General features: G+C 37.1%; 1 protein-coding gene across 7 annotated transcripts in view; it reads left to right on the forward strand.

Moving 5' to 3' along the window:
* Window positions 1–18281, forward strand: part of LOC131164893 (protein EXECUTER 1, chloroplastic) — a 64525-nt gene that overhangs the window by 15884 nt on the left and 30360 nt on the right. For all 7 annotated transcript variants that reach the window (XR_009139368.1, XR_009139366.1, XR_009139369.1 and 4 more), the window contains exon 5: window positions 7536–7623. Coding sequence is in view for 1 of the 7 variants with exons in the window: in XM_058122426.1 (XP_057978409.1) it covers window positions 7536–7623 (88 nt within the window). In the remaining 6 variants the exon portion in view is untranslated. The remainder of the gene's footprint in view (window positions 1–7535; window positions 7624–18281) is intronic.

Below are 18281 nucleotides of genomic sequence, written 5' to 3' on the forward strand. Positions count from 1 at the left end.
TACTTTTGTTTGTTAGGAATTATAGAGTGCGAGCTACCAGAAGCTTGTGTTGCTTGAGCATCATCTTTTTCAAAAGCTACCATAGGCAAAGCTCTAATAGCATCAACTTCGAGGAGATTTTCATCATCAAACCAAGAAGTATCTTTTGGGAGGATAGGTTGTTCCTTCTCAGTGATCCACTCATCATCTGAAGCTACTTCTGCAACCAATAGTGGATCATAATTTTTTTTTCTTCTTAGAGCTCTCTCAGTTTGTTTGTGTTGTACTTCACGTAAACTACGACATTGAATCTCTTGTGCTATAATCTATTCCTATTTTTCGTATGAGTCTACAATTGAGTTTAAACCATTTAAATTTTTAGATATTAGAAGACTCTTTCATATTTGAGTGAAATGATAATAACATGGCATTTGTAAGAACTAAGAACTTGCTCAAATGTGCTCCTATTTCTCTCACATCCACTTGCACTACATGTCAAGCTAAGAACACAAATAGCAAACTTCGTCAATTTTGGGGTTTTTGTCCCACAACACTTCCACCAATTAGCTACAAAATAAAAAACACATATTTAAGTTCTAAGTTATAAGAAGAAACAAGGATAGAGTACTACTAATTAACTAGTTTTTACCGAAGTATTATTTTCACTTGGGCTTCTCAACATTCTAGAGTCAATAGCCACTCGAGTCCCAAATTGCCCTCATGCATTATCAAACAAATCCAATTGGATGTCTGCAGCTAGCCTTTCCTCATATCTCAACATTCTATCCATGCATTCAAATAATCCTTTCTTCACTTCTTCACAATCAGAGAAGTTCTCCTTGTAACGCAATTGGGGATAGATAATATCCTGCAGCATGTAAAGGGTGATGAAGTTGTGGAGTCCATCTATCATCTATTTTTCTCCAAATGGGTCCATACTTCTTGGTATTTCTAGAAAAAATTGCAGCAATTTTTTCCTTGGCTGAATCCATCAACTCATAGAGAAATCTCATGTCTTTCCTCAAAATCAACTTCCCTTAGAACACACACAAAAGAGGGACAACACTCTTGATAACATAAGCCACGCGAGGCTAAAAATGTTGGTCAAATAAAACTATTGAGCGAGTCCTTATATCTTCATGCATTTTTGCATATATAGAAGTGCACCATCTTTGAAGAGAACATAGATTGAAGGCCTCGCTTTTGTTTGTAAATGCTTGGAAGTGTCAAAAATGCAGTAGCAAAGCACATCGCTGCAGGGTGGATGAGTTCTTTGTTGTTGGTGAAATGCTTCCTTATCATTGCAAGTACATAGGAATGATTATAAATAAATTTCACAACTTGCTTAGCCTTTAGGATTGTGGTTGCATGGATCTTCAATTTTGCAATATCCTCCAATATGAGATCCAAACAATGTGCAGCACATGGAGTCCAATAAAATTTCTCCCTCTTTTTCTTAAGCTTCTTTCCACCATTTATCATGTTCTTCGCATTATCAGTTATCACCTGCACAACATTCTCCTCACCAACTTCCTCAACCACCTCATCCATATATTTCACCATTTTTTATAGAATCAGAAACATCAATGGTTTTTAAAAACCATGTACCAGCAGGACTATTCACAAGGAAATTAACCAAAACCCTTGAACATCCTTCAGTCTATCCATCAACCATGATAGAATATCCATATTGTCTCCAAGTTTTTTTGTGCTCTTTCAACATGCCATCGATGTCTTTCACTTCATCTTTAAGGATCCATGTCCTCATCTCTTGCATAGATGGAGGCTTGAAACCTGGCCCGTAATTGGCGATACCATCCACCAAAACACGCCAATAAATGTCATCCATCAAACTAAATGGTAAAGCATTGTTGTACACACGACGACCAACTCTCCTACACACTTTTCATTTCCCTCGTCCTTCCATTTTGAGTTTGTTTGGTTAGTGAAGATGAAAACTTATCCATTGGACCTCTAGCCCTTGGATTAAGGCTAGTCCCACTATTTTGTTGCTCAAGATCTCCAGCTAATGGAGGGGTAGCACTCTGAGTCCCTCCTCTTGGACCCATCCCAATCTCTTCAAGAAGATCATTTCTTTTACACTTCTCTTCCTGGAATTTTTCAAGAGCAATCTTGCACTCATCTCTCACGTTTTTAGGAGCTTTTGGGCAAGGTTGATTCCCTTCCTTGTATCAGCCAAATGATGTTTAAATCTTGTGACAGTCCCACTGCAAGTTTCATCACAAAATTTGCATCTAAAATATTTTTCTCCATCAACTTCTTTTATGTATTTCCAAACAATATCTTTTTTTTGCCCCTTTGATTCACCTTCAAACATGTTTTTATTTATTGAACAGGAACAATCAGCAGCTGCAGCAGGAAATTAAAACTGAAAAATGAAAAATGAAAAGTGAAAAGTGAAAACAAATCAAAAGCAGTTGCAGCTTACCTTGACTTTTAGAGACACTGGCAGAGAGTCTTTTGGGAGTCTACGACGAATAGCACTAGAGAGAATTGAATAATTGAATTAGTTCAAGGAAAGACCTCAGATTGAGAAGAGAGCTCGAATCAAAGAGGCTGTAGGGGATCGCGAAAAGAGACGAGAGGATGTAGAGGGTCGCTAGAGAGAGATGAGAGGTCCGAATTGGTCGTCGGAGAGAGACGGGATGTTGGAAGGGGTCGTCGGAGGCAAATGAGAGGTCGGAAGGGGTCGTCGACTCGTTGAAGAGAGACGTGAAGCTGGAGGAGTCTTCGAAGCCAAACACAAGCTTGGAAAGAGACGAGAGGTTCGAAGGGGCTGTCAGAGAGAGATGAGACGTCGAAAGGGGTCCTCGACTCGTCGGAGAGAGACGAGAAGCTAGAGTAGTCATCGGAGAGAGATGGAAGCTTGGAAGAAAGAAGATTTCATCGAGAGAGGGGGGTTTTTGAAGCCCTATTAGTTCTATTTATTTATTTTTTTAATATTTTAAATCAGTCTGCTCCCAAAAGGCGTACGCCTTCCCATCTGAGGCGTAAAAGGCGTGCCTTTTGTCTTGAGGCATACGCATTCTCCCTTGAGGCGTATGCATTTTAGGATTTACGCCTTTCAAGTGAGGCGTTAGGGCGTTTTATGCTCAAAATGAGGTGCGCCTCACGAATGCCTTTTAAAACATTGTTGGGAAGAGCACTTGTGCTATGGTAGATATCAGGGCTATCGATAACTTTGTCTTATTGGGTGAAGTGCGTGGACTCAATTTGAAGCTAAATAAGAACTCAGGACGCATAAAAGTGGTTAACTTTGTTGCCTAACCTAAATGCAAATTCTTATGAGAGACTAGGGCAGTCCTAATGCTGTTTGTTGTTTCCTTTGCCTAATGGGAGATCACCCTTGCATCGTGCAAGCTATGGCAAAGAAAGGAAACGATGGGAAGTTCCTCTTTGCCATGCAACTCCAGATGGTTAGCTACTGTCATCTTCCCTCCTGCTAACCAAGAAAAAGTAACGCATTTTTCCAAAAGATCAACTCCCAACCTTCACTCCCTAATAGCTCTTTTTGACCTTTTTTTTTTAAATATCAAAATAAGAAAAAATTCATTAAAAGAATAGTAATGTACAAAGTGGAGAATAAGACAACTTTGTAGAGAAATAAACTGGCTAAGCTAGAAAGGAAAACAAACAAGAAAATAGAAAAAAAAGAAATGAAACAATAAAAAGCATAACACACAAAATCAAGCAAGCAAATGGAGCCAATCTGGTTGAATATCCAAGAAGCTTGCTCCTTTAAAGTATCCATAGCCATAGTAGTCAAAAGCATGCCTGAGGCATGCCTAGGCGTGAGGTGTAGTGGCGCGATGAGGCTAGCGCCTCATTAGGGTTGAGGCGAGGCGATCTTCAAAAGGCGCAGTGTGGCACACTAAGGCTCCAAGCGTCTCATTTTTTTTTAAGAAAGAAAACGTAGCCAGACTCAAACCAGCCGTAGCCCTAGCCCTAGCCCTAGCCAGAGGCTTCGACTTGAGCTAGCAAGTCCAGGCTTTGTCTTCGAGCCTTCGAACCAACATGAAACTAGCAGTCCAAGCTTCATCTTCACGTTTTCGAGTCTTTGAGCCTTCGCCAGCAAGAGAGCCATTGCAGGAGCCCTTTGTCTTTGAGGTTCGAGCCTTCAAACCAACACAACCTTCATCCTTGAGCCTTCGAACGAGCACTAAACAACCTTCATCTTCAAGCCTTCAAGTCTTCAAGCCTTCACCAGCAAGCTAGCCTTCACAAGAGCCCCTCGTCTTTGAAGTTCAAGCCTTTGAATCAGCACGACCTTCGTCTTTGAGTCTTAGAGCCTTTCGCCAACAAGAGAGCCCTCGTTAGAGTCTTCGAACAAGTGAGAGGCGTCGACTCAGGCTGCTTCAAACTAGTGAGTCTTCTTCTTCTTCTTTAGTATTTTGTTGTTGTTGTTGCCTTCTTCTTCTTCTTTCGTTCTTGTTCTGCTTCTTCTTCTTCAGTTCTTCTTCGTTTTTAGTTCTTCTTCTTCTTCTTCTTCTTCCTGCCAGCCACTAGCAGGCAGCAACAACAAAATACTGAGCCCTAAGGAACACAAAGAAGAAGAAGAAAAAGAAGAAGCAACAACAAAACATCGAGCCCTGTTTGTTTCACTTGGAACTTGGCACTCGGTTGTCATAATTTCTATGCACTTATGTTTTGGTATTGAATATTCGGCATATTAAATTTTAATACTATTGGTATGTTTTCATTTATCAATTACCCATCAAATAGGCATTGTACACAATTTTAATAATTGTGCGCCTCATCCTCGTGAGCCGTGTGTCTTCACCTTGTACGTCGGCTCGAAGTACCCTTTGCACCTCAGTGCGCCTTGCGCCTTTGACTACTATGCCCATAGCCCACTTACCAAAGTGACACCATTCACTAGGTAATGAGTCTTGTTCCAAACCAACAAAAGATTCAACTTTTACCCCAAAAAAATACGTGCATTACGTTCTAAGCACAAACCCTACATCGCTGCACAATGCGTACGATTCTTAAGTGCTCCCTAATCCTTTCTTCTTCCAAAACCAAAATAGGACACTGCGAAAAATCCTCCACCATCTCAAGGCACACCCAACTCTCTCCTAGTACACCATGTAATTTATTCCACATTTTCCAAGGAAAATCATAGTGTAGAAATAAATGGGATGCTGTTTTTGGACTGTTATAAGAAAGAATGCAAAAAATTGGAGAAATTGCCTTCAATGGTCTCCTATTCTGTGACAAGTTATTGGTACTCTATTAAGCACAACCAACTAGACAAGCCTTGACTTCTGGTGGAACTTTGGCCTCCATACTATTTTATAGAGCAGAAAAGAAAATTTTGAGTGGGTCAAAAAGTCACAAGAGGATTTGCACGAATGCGCCCCCAAGGTTCCAAAGATCAAGACTAACTAACTATCCACTCCCAAGAAAATATGTTAGGTAAACATCATCCATAGAGAAGAAAGCTTTGCCATCTCCCTATCATTGAGTGATCTCTGAAAAACTTAAAAAAGCAAAGGACTACTCGAATCAACAACAAAGAGAAGAAATAACACTATTCGGCCCTGAGCTCAAATGATAGAGATGAGGAAAAGATGTGGACAACACAACATTCTGAACCAATGGTCATTACAGAAACCAATATGAGAACCCGCTTCCAACACAAACTTGGTATTGGAAATGAAGAGGGGATAAATATGAGAGATAGATCTCCATGGACCTTCCAAAGAACATCTAGATTTGAAATTGGTATCCAACCCTCTCATCTCTACGGACCTTAGAAGTGGTGTTGACACCCATAGCACTCCCAAAAACTCAACAAGACAAGGTATGATTTTGCTTTGAATAAAATGGTTTAGACATCTAAGAAATTGCAGCCATAGTCATGAGGATGAAGGAGAAAAGGTTCTAGAAACTGGTGGAAGGGTGCGACTGCAGTGAGTCATATGTTTACATTTCCACTTCTGAACTTTTAACACCTCTCAAAGGACTTAAAAATCATTGATACTTTAAGCTCTGAGACTAATGTAGTACCCATTCCCTCTAGAAGGCTTTGAGGGTCTCAATCATCTCTCTCGCCCACCCAATGGGCTAGTGGATATGACACCTCCCTGGGGCACATTGATATATCAGTTAGTTTATTTTTGGAATAATAAGCCCCCATGATCATCCTTGGCTAAATTGGCCTCGAGCTTATCAGTGGCACTTTCCAGATTGGGTCATTACTAATCAGAAGAAGAGACATCTTGGGAAGGAATGATGGCCAAAGATCCATCCTCCTTTAAAATACCCAATTGATCAGCACCATCTTTCAAATCGTAAACACAAACCTAAGCATTCTTAGAGGAACACCCCCCCCCCCCCCCAAGAACAATAGTGAATAGCCCCCTCTTCTATTGGTTAAATAAGAAACAGTCCACTGCTCAAATGAATCTAATTTTAAAGCCCTTATCTGGTGTGAATATTTAGAGCTATCAAAAACATCTTCAATTCCATCCCTGCCGCCAATTTTTCTAACAGCAATCCCTTTGTCTGAGTCATTTGGGCTCCTAAAATCTTCATTCACTTCATCAAAGGATTCAGATTGAGAAGAGAACTCTTTATCACCATTGTTTAAAGAACACCCTTCCCCCACACCAAAATCACAAGATAACTCCTCCTCCTTTCCCGACAGGTCACTGAGTAGACCAGAAGTCGCATGCTGTATCAGAACTAGATATATTCCAGGAACAAACTACTGCCATTTTGAAAATCCCACCCATTTGCTGCAACCTGCATTGCCCACTGTAACTGTCGCTCTGCGCTCCTTTATGGCAGGCTACTAGAGTTGAGCGTTTACCTTCTGATGTATATGTCACTACTGCTATTACCATGGATATCCTGGTCAAAGAGTCAGCAGCTGAATGTGTTTAAATGCATTACTTACCGTCTACTTCCCTTTTTGGCATTTATGTTCTTTAAATATTGTTATTGAACTTAGCTTCAATCTGGTTCTTTAAGGGAAAAAGTACATCATTTTTTATCTGAGCCATTCATTGTGCTATACTCATAACCACTCCATGTATTAATGGGGTCTTGAATGAGATGTTGAAAGCTGTGAATGATTGGATTAAGTAGAGGATGCATCCTTTACTTCTAAGAAAAGGCCTGGAGCTGCCTTCTGAGATTGCTTTGGGAGAAAGTTATTCTTCTTGCTTCTTTTTTGGCTCATTCTTTTGGGGTTTTTGGGAGTCTTTTGCTGTCTGATATTCAAAGGGATTGGAAGGCTGCTTTGAAGTAATTTCTTAGTTTTTTCCTTCTTGCACTTTTCTCTTGGAGGATTTCTTATCTTCATTCCACTGTAATTATGTCTTCTTTTTCAATTGATTTGTTTTATTATCTAAAAAAAAAAAAAAAAAAAAAAACAGTTTTCTGATATGAATTTTCAAAAATATGGTTTTGTTATGTTCAAATCCTTTGAACACTCTTTGATCCTGCCACTCCATTTACTATTTCTGTTTCGGAATGCAGTTCTATAATTTTGTGGGTCCGTGTTTTGCTAATGCCTTTTCTTGCAGACAGCTTGCTACAGCTACAGCTACAACTGGTGTTCCCCTGTTCGAGATATTCCTAACAATGAACAAAAAAGGTCAATACAAACAACAGGTATCTTTCTTTTGCCTGCCCAATTTTTTATATAATTGCCATTATGAATTAGAGTGACAGTGCTTCCCATTTTCCGTTTTCTGGAGTGGTGCTCATTGTACAGCATATATCCAGGATCTTTCAGACTTCTTATAAATAATATTCTAATGAAAAATTTTTTGGCCAGGGACTAAACTTGAAATGATAATGTCTTGTGTCCATAAAACAGAAACTAAAAATTTTTTGCTTTTCCCCTTAATCCAGTGTTAGTCGTGTATGTTTGTTTTCCACTTGGTGCAGTGATGATGCGTGCCTATTGTCTTAGTTTTTAAATCATTGTGCAATCCTTATATGGTCAATTTGAGTTTATTTATGTACCAAAACTTGAACTAATTTTTACAGCGGCCATTGTTTTGAAGGTATTTTTGAGCCTGCTTTGTCACATATTTCCACCTTTAGAACGTTGATCATGGTTTTAATTTCAATTTTAGCTAAATTTTAAAAAATATTGAAAATTTGATGGAATTTTCAGTTCCAATTTTGATATTTATTTCACTATTTTAAGGATGATGGTGTTAGTAATAAAACAGGTGCGGACATGCACACGCACACAAAGATATTTATATGTACGTTTTGTGAAGCTAAAGAACTGTTAGTAGAGATAATTATGTGTGATTTTGAAGTAAGAGTATTGTAAATAAAATGCACAAAGGACGTTTGTTGCATATTAGGTACAATCACTATAATGCATAAAGGACATGTGTGGTGTTTAAGGTACAATCACTATAAAACAATTAGTATACTAAAGATCTGCATTTAATAAAAAAGCAACTTATTTGTCTGGTAAATGTTATTTCATATTCAAATGCATCTTATTTGGACATAAAAAAGATCGAATAGAACATTGTAGTTATTCTATGGACAACAACACATAACAACAAACCAAGCCTTATGTCCCACTAGGCGGGGCCAGCTACATGAATCCTTTTCTGCCAATTTACAGGATCTTGGGCAATTTCTTCTGACAACTTAAGGGCTATAAAATCCTAACCGCCTCATTTCAAGTTATTTTTGGTCTACACATACCCCGTCTACTACCACTAATATATGGCTCACTCCTCTTTATTGGTGCACTATTTGGCCTACATCGTAGGTGTCCAAACCATCTAAGTCGTCCCTTTCGTATTCTATCTTCTACAAGTTCTATGCCTGACCTATCACGAATATGTTCATTTCCTCATTTATCTTTAATGTTATACGAATCCTCCACCTTAGTAGGCTCATTTTAACAACTTTTACTTTTTGGATATGTTGTTTCTTAGTTGCCCAACGTTCTGAACCAAATAGCATAGCTGGTCTTATAGTCATTCTATAAAACTTTCTTTTTAATGGTATTCTGCGATCACACAACATGCTCATAGCACTTCTCCATTTTAGCCACCTTGCCTTCACTTCCCTAATATTCATGCTACCACTTAACATTTCATATATTCTATCTTTTCTCTACTTATTCTAAAGCTTCTAGATTCTAAAGCTTCTCTCCATAATTTTAACTTAGATTCTACTCCACCTTTAGGCTTGTTTGGTTCGCGGAATAGCTATTCTTTGGAATAAGGTGGAATATAGTGAAAATTTTGGGAATGTAGGTAATAGTTATTCCTTGTATGTTCCATATTATTTCATTCAACTTGTAATAAGGAATAGACATTCCCATGGTGAAATTTAGGAATAGTTATTCATTCATTCCTTGCCTATTCCTTGTTATGGATTCGTACAAAGTTTCACACTAATATTTGCTTTATTGGTATCGACATAGTTTTTTGTATAACTAATTATAACTAACCTTATTATAATTTATCTATTCCTAAGAATAAACATTCTGCGAACCAAACGTAGGGTTATTCACTTCAATCAAGACAATATCATTAATTAACAACATTTTTTGAACACTCCCAGTTAAAAGTGAACTTGGTTTTATTCAGGTTAGTTATGGTCTAAATCGACAACTGAACCAAATTGTTTGGTCATAAAAATTCTAAACCGAAATTGAACCGTAAACCGTTGGTCCAATGGTTCAGTTCAGTTATTTTGGGTTTCAAAAATTTTTGAAGTACACAAATTAACTCCATTAAGGCCAAGAAGACTTGCTACATTATAATAGCCTTAGTCTCAACTCAAGTCAGTTATGCCCGACTCAATAGAAGGTCCATAACTTGGAGATGTAGTGGTAGAAGAGCACTGCAGGGGTATTTACAGGAAGTGGAATGAGTTCGCTTTCTTCCACTCAAGCGATGTGGGACAAAAAAGATTAAAAAAGATGAAAATGGAATTTACTTGATATCATGTTAAATTTTGTATATAATATGTACAAAATTATTATATTTTATTGATTATTTCAGTTTTTCTATTCGATTTTTGCTTAGAAACCAAAATCGAAACCAAAAACGAAAATTTTTATTTTAGGAGCTGAAACTGAAACCAAAGACTAAAAAAATGAACCAAACTGATTTCGGTCCGGTTTCAATTTAGTTTTCAGTCTTTTGGTAATTTTTGTTCATCCCTATTCCTAGTAAGTTCATCCATTACAAGTGCAAAAAGAGGACTCAAATTGGATATGTGGTGTGCTCTTATTGTGATGAAATTCCCTAGATTCTCCACTTATAGTCATAATGCTAGTCATTGTTCTTTGTTCAACCATACATATCCTTAATGACATTAGTATACCTACTACATACTTTTTTTTTTCCAAAACACACCACAAAACATCTCTTTCTTGAAGTCAATAAGAATACATTCAAGTGTCTCATCTTTTCCCTAAACGTTTCCATTAACCTTCTTAAAATGTTACATAGCTTCTATGTTTGATCTCCCAAACATAATGCCAATTTGATTTTCTATGAGTTCAATCTTATATAAAATTTCAAAATTATTTAATGTGATATTCCTAATCATATTTGGACATAAACTTCCTAATAATATGAAGTAATAATTTTTCTTATAAGGAAAATAAGTTTTATTAATAGAAGAAAGAGGTTACGTCCATGGTCTTAAATTTCCACGAAATTGTTGAAATTTTCGTCGAAATTTCCGATCTCCATCACCTGCGAAATTGAAATGGTAGTCGATTTCCGTCTTGTATAATTTTCGTCGAAATCTCAACAAATCATCATAAATTTATTGAAATCTTGAAATTTTAGTGAAACTTGTTGAAATTTTAATGATACGATGAAATTTTGTCAAAATTCAAATGAGAAATTTAGGAGTGAAGTGAAATTTCTATCTTAATTTATTTATTTATTTTTTCAAAACAAAATATTATTACAAGTGCTTTTCATTGAAATTATATGAAATTTATTTTATTTATTTTCATTGAAATTATATGAAAAAATAAACTTACATTAACATTTTATTTAACCATTCATGTCTAAATTGTCATTATTTGTATAATAAATAATATTTAAATGATTAATGAATTTCATCTGTATTAACTAAATATGTTTAATGTACATTTTCTTACGAATATGTTTGATACAAAAACTATTTTACAACTTTTCCACTTCATACAAAACATAGATGTATTTAATTTGTAATATATTAGTCCTAAAACTTATATTAGTATGTTTGTTAACCATTTCTAAAGTTTCACAAAGAATTCCATGCTTTACTACTAATTTTTGTTATTTTTCAAATTGAAATCGAAATTGACATCGAAATTGAAATTTCTGTACTTTTGGAGCTTCGAAATTTGAGTCGAATTCGAAATTTAAGACCTTGGTTACGTCGAAATGAATTTGCTAAACGTTAAAGGCCAATTAATAATAAAATCCATGTGCAATAATGAATAATCTAATTTTATACATATATCCCATCAAAATAAACATATAAATACTTGATTCTGAATTAAATTAACAAATTTAATAATTGTTTTTTGATAAACAGAGAATTGTATTAGAAGAAAGAAGAATGTACATTAGAAAAAGAAAAGAGGAAAAAAAAAAAAAAAGAGAATAAGAAATCCTCCCTTTACGTCAATAAAAACTAGCTACAAAGATCAAAACAGAAGCTGAGCCAACCAATCCTCCTGCAACCTTCCAAAGAAACATGATATATAACAAAAAAAAAAAAAACCATTTGCTGATGCCCATAGCAATGCAAGCTAAACTACTGTACTCCAAAGCAAATTGTTAGTAGTAGCTACTCCTTTGAAAACTCTAGTGTTCCTCCCCAACCAAACACACAAAATAATAGCCATAACAGTGGACCACCACAATGCTTTTCTATCCCTTCCCTTGTTAAAAACCCGTAAATGTAATAGTTCAGAAAGCCTTCAATGGGCCAACCTGATTTTCACCGAATATACCAAATAATTATTTTCCAAGTAGCCCACGTGAAATAGCAGTGAAGAAACAGATGTGAGCGAGTCTCCCTGCTCCTCAAACAAAGGACAGAAACATTAGGTGAGAGGGCCTTATTTGGCCTTCTCTTCTGAAGCAAATAATTGCTATTGTTTATTTTAAGTATCGCAGTCCAAATAATAGCTTTTATTTCTTGAGTGAGCTTTAGCTTTTCAAATCAAAAAATACAAGGCGAAGAGGTCTGCAGTTGAGTCACAAGTCAAATAGGAAAAAAAAAAAAGTTTCCAAGAGAATTCCCTGGAAGGATTTAAGGTCCAAACCATTTTATCATTCCTCAAAAGAACATGAAGAGAGTCAAGCATACTGGTCAAAAGAGCCAACTCATTAATCTTGCTCTCAAAGGATTTCTAGCGAGATGGAAGTTCCAAGAATGCCCCTCCTCTTGCCAAAGAAGAAAAGCCGAAATTGGATGATCATGAAGATTGGATAACTGAAAGAGTTGAGGAAATGCAATAGCCAAATGCATGTTCCCCACCAATAGTCCTCCCAAAAATGAATTCATTCCTCATTACCCTCCGTATACTGGACTTTAGGAAGGAAATAATCGTAAATTTGAGACAAACTTTGAAGGACTCAAGTAAGTAATATTAACTCCCATTTGGCATCCCATCCACTTTATAGTAGATGAAATTTACTGCAAATTACCTTGTGCCAAAGAGAATTAGGTTCTAAAGGAAAGCACCCTAATCATTTACCCATCAAAGAAATGTTTTTGGACACCAAATTACCATGACTCGAGCATCCTAGACCCTACATAGAGTCTCCCAGCTTAACAAGATGATCTCTACTACCCTTGCCCCTACTCAACCACAAGAAATCCCTCATTAATTTGTCAAGCCTCTGTGTCAATCTCACGAATTCTATGAAGAGAAACATAATACAAAGGGATGGAGGACAGACATGTGCAGATAAGAGTAATACAACTCCTTATATTGAAGAATGCTCCTTTCCACTCATCCAGTTTCCTAGCTGCTGTCTCAGAAACCGGGCCCCAGAAAGAGTCTGCATTGGAATTACCACCTAAGGGGACATCTAAAAAGGTAATAGATTAAGTCAAAACTGCACAACTAGCTAGCCTAACAAAAGGATCCACATTAATAGCATGACCTGCCAACCACTCTAAGATAAGATAATTTTCAGTCTTTCTCAAACACCTGTAAGATGGTCAGCAAAATAGAGAAGCAGCTCATATTTTCTGGAAGGAAGAAAATAGTGTCATTTGCTAACTGAAGGTGCCATATGATACAATCCTCATACCCTAACTTAATCCCCTCTACCTAACCTCTATCAAGTCCTCTGTCAATCATCATACTCAAAGCATCAACCACAATTGCAAGGACAAAAGGAGAAAGAGGATCTTCCCATCTTACGCCCCTTGATGCATGAACCCAAGACTAAGCCTCACTGTTCAATAAGACTGAAAAGACCATAGAAGATAAACACCTTCCAATCCATCTCTTCCACGTCAGGCCAAAGTTCAAACCCTTATGTAGCCATAACCTTCTCCAAAAAGCTTCAGCTCACTCTATCATCAGCTTTCTCATAGTCCAATTTCAATGCTAGACCCTTTTTATTTCTTCGAACAGACCCCAAATTCTTGAGGCTTTATTTGAATTCTAAGGAAATTTTGTTATTTTGGATGAGTTTCATTAAAATTTGAAATTTCAATAAAATTTGAACAATTGGTGGAGATTTGAAGACAATATTGTAATTTAAAATTAACCTTTTTTGTCACTTTTTTTTTTGGGGGGGGGGGGAGCAGTGGAAATTTTCATGGAAATTTAAGATCATGATATTAGCCAATTGAGCCATATATTCATCCCTTATTGACAGGATATTGAGTCAATGTCGTGGAAATAACAGAAATTTCACTTTGGTTTGTCTTTAAGAGGGTAAAGTATGGCTTAATGGAGTTTTTAGATAAAATGAGAACAATTTTTTAAGTCACATATTTTTAATGACTAGGAGATTGGGGACAAAGATTTTACCCTTAGTAGAGTAAAAATGGAATTAGAAATAACAAATCATGGAGTCACTGCATCATGAGACCTGCATAATTTTGTTTACAAGTTTACTGCCATAGTGTCATACATCTGGATATTTGGGATTATTTCTTTGTTTATTGTTTGGAAGATGCCTTTTATTGGGTTTGATCTAACTTTAAAACAAGTCACAATTTCTTTTTGTTTTTTAATAAGAAAAGAAGAGGTTTTATTAATGAGAGCAAGAAGTACAACAAAGGAACATAAGAAATCCTCCTCAAAAGATACGAGAATGAAAAAAAAAAGAAAAAGAAAATAAATAAAAGAAACCAAAACAGCACACCAAACCAATCACGCTCTAAATCAGAAAAGTAAAACCCATTGAGGCATCCTGCTACAAAAGCCCACGAGGAGGCCAGATACTGAATCCTCCATATTCGAAACATCCTCTTTCCCAAGAAAATACAAGCTCTCCACTCCAACCAATTCCCCCACAAAACTTCAAAAATAGCTTATACCTCCATAATGCCAAACCATCTTTATTCCTCCTAAAACCTGAAAATGATAATGGGCAAAAAAAATCTCCATTGCTAGACACACCCAACTCTCTCCAAATAAGCCAAAATTATTATTCCCCACCCTCCATGAAAAAGAGGAATGAAAGAACATGTGAGAAGCAGATTCTGAGTTTTCAAAAAACAAAAAAGCAAAGAAAACAAGCATCCAGATTTAAAGCCTTAAAAGGCATCCTACTCTGCAACAGATTGTTAATGTTAACTCTATTAAGAATAACGAACCAAATAAAAGCCTTACTCTTTGAGGGGACTTTAGCCTTCCAGATAGAACTACAAGCTGGAAAGACAAGTTTGTATTGGTTACAAGAATACTCTCCAGAAGAATCAAGAATCCATGAAGGAAAAGAAGCCTACCGTCCAACTAACTCAATAAGTGGGTGAGCTCCAACACCTCCCTGTCATTAAGAGCCATATTAAAATGGAAATCTCAAGAGAATTCAGCCCCATTTTAAATAAAGAAAGAAGAAATATATTTGTTATGCAAAGGGGACAATCTATAGAAATGGGGAAAAGATGAGCAAAGCTAAGAAACCCCTCACCCAAATGTTTTCCCAAAACTGAATAAGATACCCATTGCTAACAATAAAATTTGTATAAGGAAAACAATGAAATACCCTTCCAAGGGCTTTCACAAACAAGTAAGATTTCTTTCTTCCTGTTTTTGCTTGATTGGTCTTTTGGTGGGAGGAAAGAAGCATGAGATGGATTTCAAAGGGGCTGTATTTATATTCAAAAGGGTTGCATATTTTCTCTCGGGTGAGAAGAGGAGTGTCACGGTCTGACTTTTTCACACCGTTGTGAAGGGCCGTGCGGCGCTAGCTAAAGCACTCTTGCTTAACTAGCCAGCCTATTGTTTACCAACATTCATCCACGAAGCACTTTCATTAACATTCAATCAGATAGCAGCGGAAATAATAATCAATTCATGAAAGCCGTGGCAACCAAGCAGTAAATATTGAAGCAAACGTAATTCATACAAATCCTCCGTTGACATGTTGTACTTAGCGAGGGAGGCAAGTAGGCTAAGCACGTTGACAATTGCTAGTGAGTTTTACAATGATTGATGAACACTCACCCTCCCCTAAAGAGCTTTTTAGGCCATTCTCACTCTGGCACTAGGAAACATCAAAGTGACCGAGGAGTCATACTGCCTTATTTGGCTTACAATGAAATAAATACTAGAAAATAACCCTACACTAGTATTTACATGATGGAAACCCATCCCAAACACACGAGATAAGCGGTCATAGGCAAGCATAATGCCCTGAACAAGCTTAGCCCGTGACAAGGATGTATTGCTTGAGAATAGGCAATTGGCATGGATCCCATGGATTTTGAAGTCTTAATTCTTCTTTTTTTTCTCCTTTTAAGGAACGTATTAGTTAAAATTGATTTGCCGTGTCAGTAATGAGAGCTGCATACTGTTTGGAGACTTTTGCCGCTGCCTTTTTTTTTTGTCCAAAAAGTATTTGTTAGGTAATTATCATTAAAGGGGGCCAAGGTAGGTGCACAAAGAGCCTAGTTATCAAAATGGGCAAATCAAGTGTGGAGATCAAGTGCAAAATGTCCTGAACTCCAGCAAAAAAATTGTATGCTGCAGTGTATCTGTTAAATTTTTCACATTCATATATACCCATAGAGACTCCTATTTCTCTCTCTCCATAAGGCATAAGCACCAGAAAACACCCAGGGGAGTTGTAGCCTGCATCTTATTTGATCTCAGAATTGACCTCTTCCATTTCCAACTCTGGAGTGGATGCTGTTTGGCATGACCCAGCTTGAGCCATGTAAAATAAGGTACCACAATTCCCTTGCTACTAGACAGTAGAGGATATGATTTGGGACATCCTCATCCCACTAGTAAAGATAGCACTGGTTAACTAAAATTACCCTGCTGAAGATTATCTAAGGATCGACTCCCAAGCTGCCTGCTTTCAAGAAAAAAAAATGATTTTAGCAGCACCAGTTTTCCGGGCAACTTTCCATGGGAAATGATTTGCGGGCTTTGTTAGGTAATTATCGTTAGAGGGGGCCAAGGTGGGTGCACAAAGAGCCTAGTTATCAAAATGGGCAAATCAAGTACGTAGATCTAGTGCAACATGTCCTGAACTCCAGCAAAAAAATTGTATGCAGCAGTGTCTGTTAAATTCTTTACATTCATATCTAGCCCTTAGAGACTCCTATTTCTCTCTCTCCATAAGCACGAGAAAACACCCAGGGGAGTTGTTTCCTGCATCTTATTTGATCTCAGAATTGACCTTTTCCATTTCCAACTCTGGAGTGGAGGCTGTTTGGCATGACCCAGCTTGAGCCATGTAAAATATGGTACCACAAGTCCCTTGCTACAGGACAGTAGAGGATATGATTTGGGACATCCTCTTTCTGCTAGCAAGGATAACACTGGTTAACTAAAACTACCCTGCTGAAGATTACCGTCTGTAAGGATTGACTCCCAAGCTGCCTACTTTCAAGAAAAAGCAATGTTTTTAATTTTAGCCGCATCAGTTTTTCAGACAACTTTCCATGGGAAATGATTTGCAGGCTTCTCACTGATCTGATTGTAATAGCTTTTTACTGAGAATTCGGAACTTGAATCCCCAACCTAATGAACAGGATCCTGCCTATTGTGGTTTATTTTAGTTGTGTAAATGACTGCTGACAGTGAAGCCACTTCCTCAGTTTCCAAATCCTAAGTCACCCTGTGGAGGGATAAATTCTTTTCCACCTGATTTCCCATAAAGATAAGGCATTTTCGAGTATCATTAAATTTCTTCTGGCAACTTCAAAAACAGCAGGATGAGTTTCCCTGAATAAATCTATTAGGCTGCTTATCACCAACAGCAAAACCAATAATTAAGAGAATTCCCATATGTTCATAATCTCTTTCCACAGCCCACACACGTTGGTAGATTTCACTTAAAATGCTAGCCCACCTCTTAAACACCAAATTTACACCCAATATTTTCCACCTCAAACTTCCAAGGCCATTTTTCCTGAAAGAGCTCTGCTAGAAATCTAAAGCTTCGTAAGGCCCAGCCCTCCACTATAAAACATAGCCGACCCTTTCTCAGCTGATCAGGTGGTGCTTTCTCCCTTCACCTGAGCTGCCCCTGAGAAATCACTTTCAATTTTCTCTAATTTTTTAAGCCACAGAGACTGGAATGGTGGGGGAAAAAAAAAAAAAAAAAAAACATAAAAATTTATTTGGTAAGCTAGCAACAGTGTTTTTGATTAAGGTAAGTCTGCCCCTTTAGGAGGGTAGTATCTTTTCCAACCTGAGGGCTTTGTTTCAAATCTCAAAATTTCTTGGATTTGTATGCTGCCCCTTAAAGGGAGCCCAAGGTACTGAGGATGCAATTTTCCTCCTTCACAACAGAAATTTATAGCCATGAATTCAGGTTTGTCCACTCTTCCAACAGGGATAATCTTATATTTGGACACATTAACCTCCTTGCCTGAGATAGCTTCAAACTGCAGAAAAACAATCAACATATCAAAGATTATTCTTGTTAGCTCCAAAAATTGTGGCATTATCTGCAAATAAAAAATGAGAGATTTCCAAGTTTGACTTACCTTACCTAGAAGCCCTACAGAGAACATCAAGAGGTCATTATGACCAAGATTACGGCATTTGGAATTAATTTCTGAATTTAAAATTATTGCTGTAATATTTTTCTATTTTGGTGATGTTTTTTAGTTGTGTTTTA

The sequence above is a fragment of the Malania oleifera genome, chromosome 9 (genome assembly GCF_029873635.1).
Source record: "Malania oleifera isolate guangnan ecotype guangnan chromosome 9, ASM2987363v1, whole genome shotgun sequence".
In the NCBI taxonomy this organism is placed as follows: Eukaryota; Viridiplantae; Streptophyta; class Magnoliopsida; order Santalales; family Ximeniaceae; genus Malania; species Malania oleifera.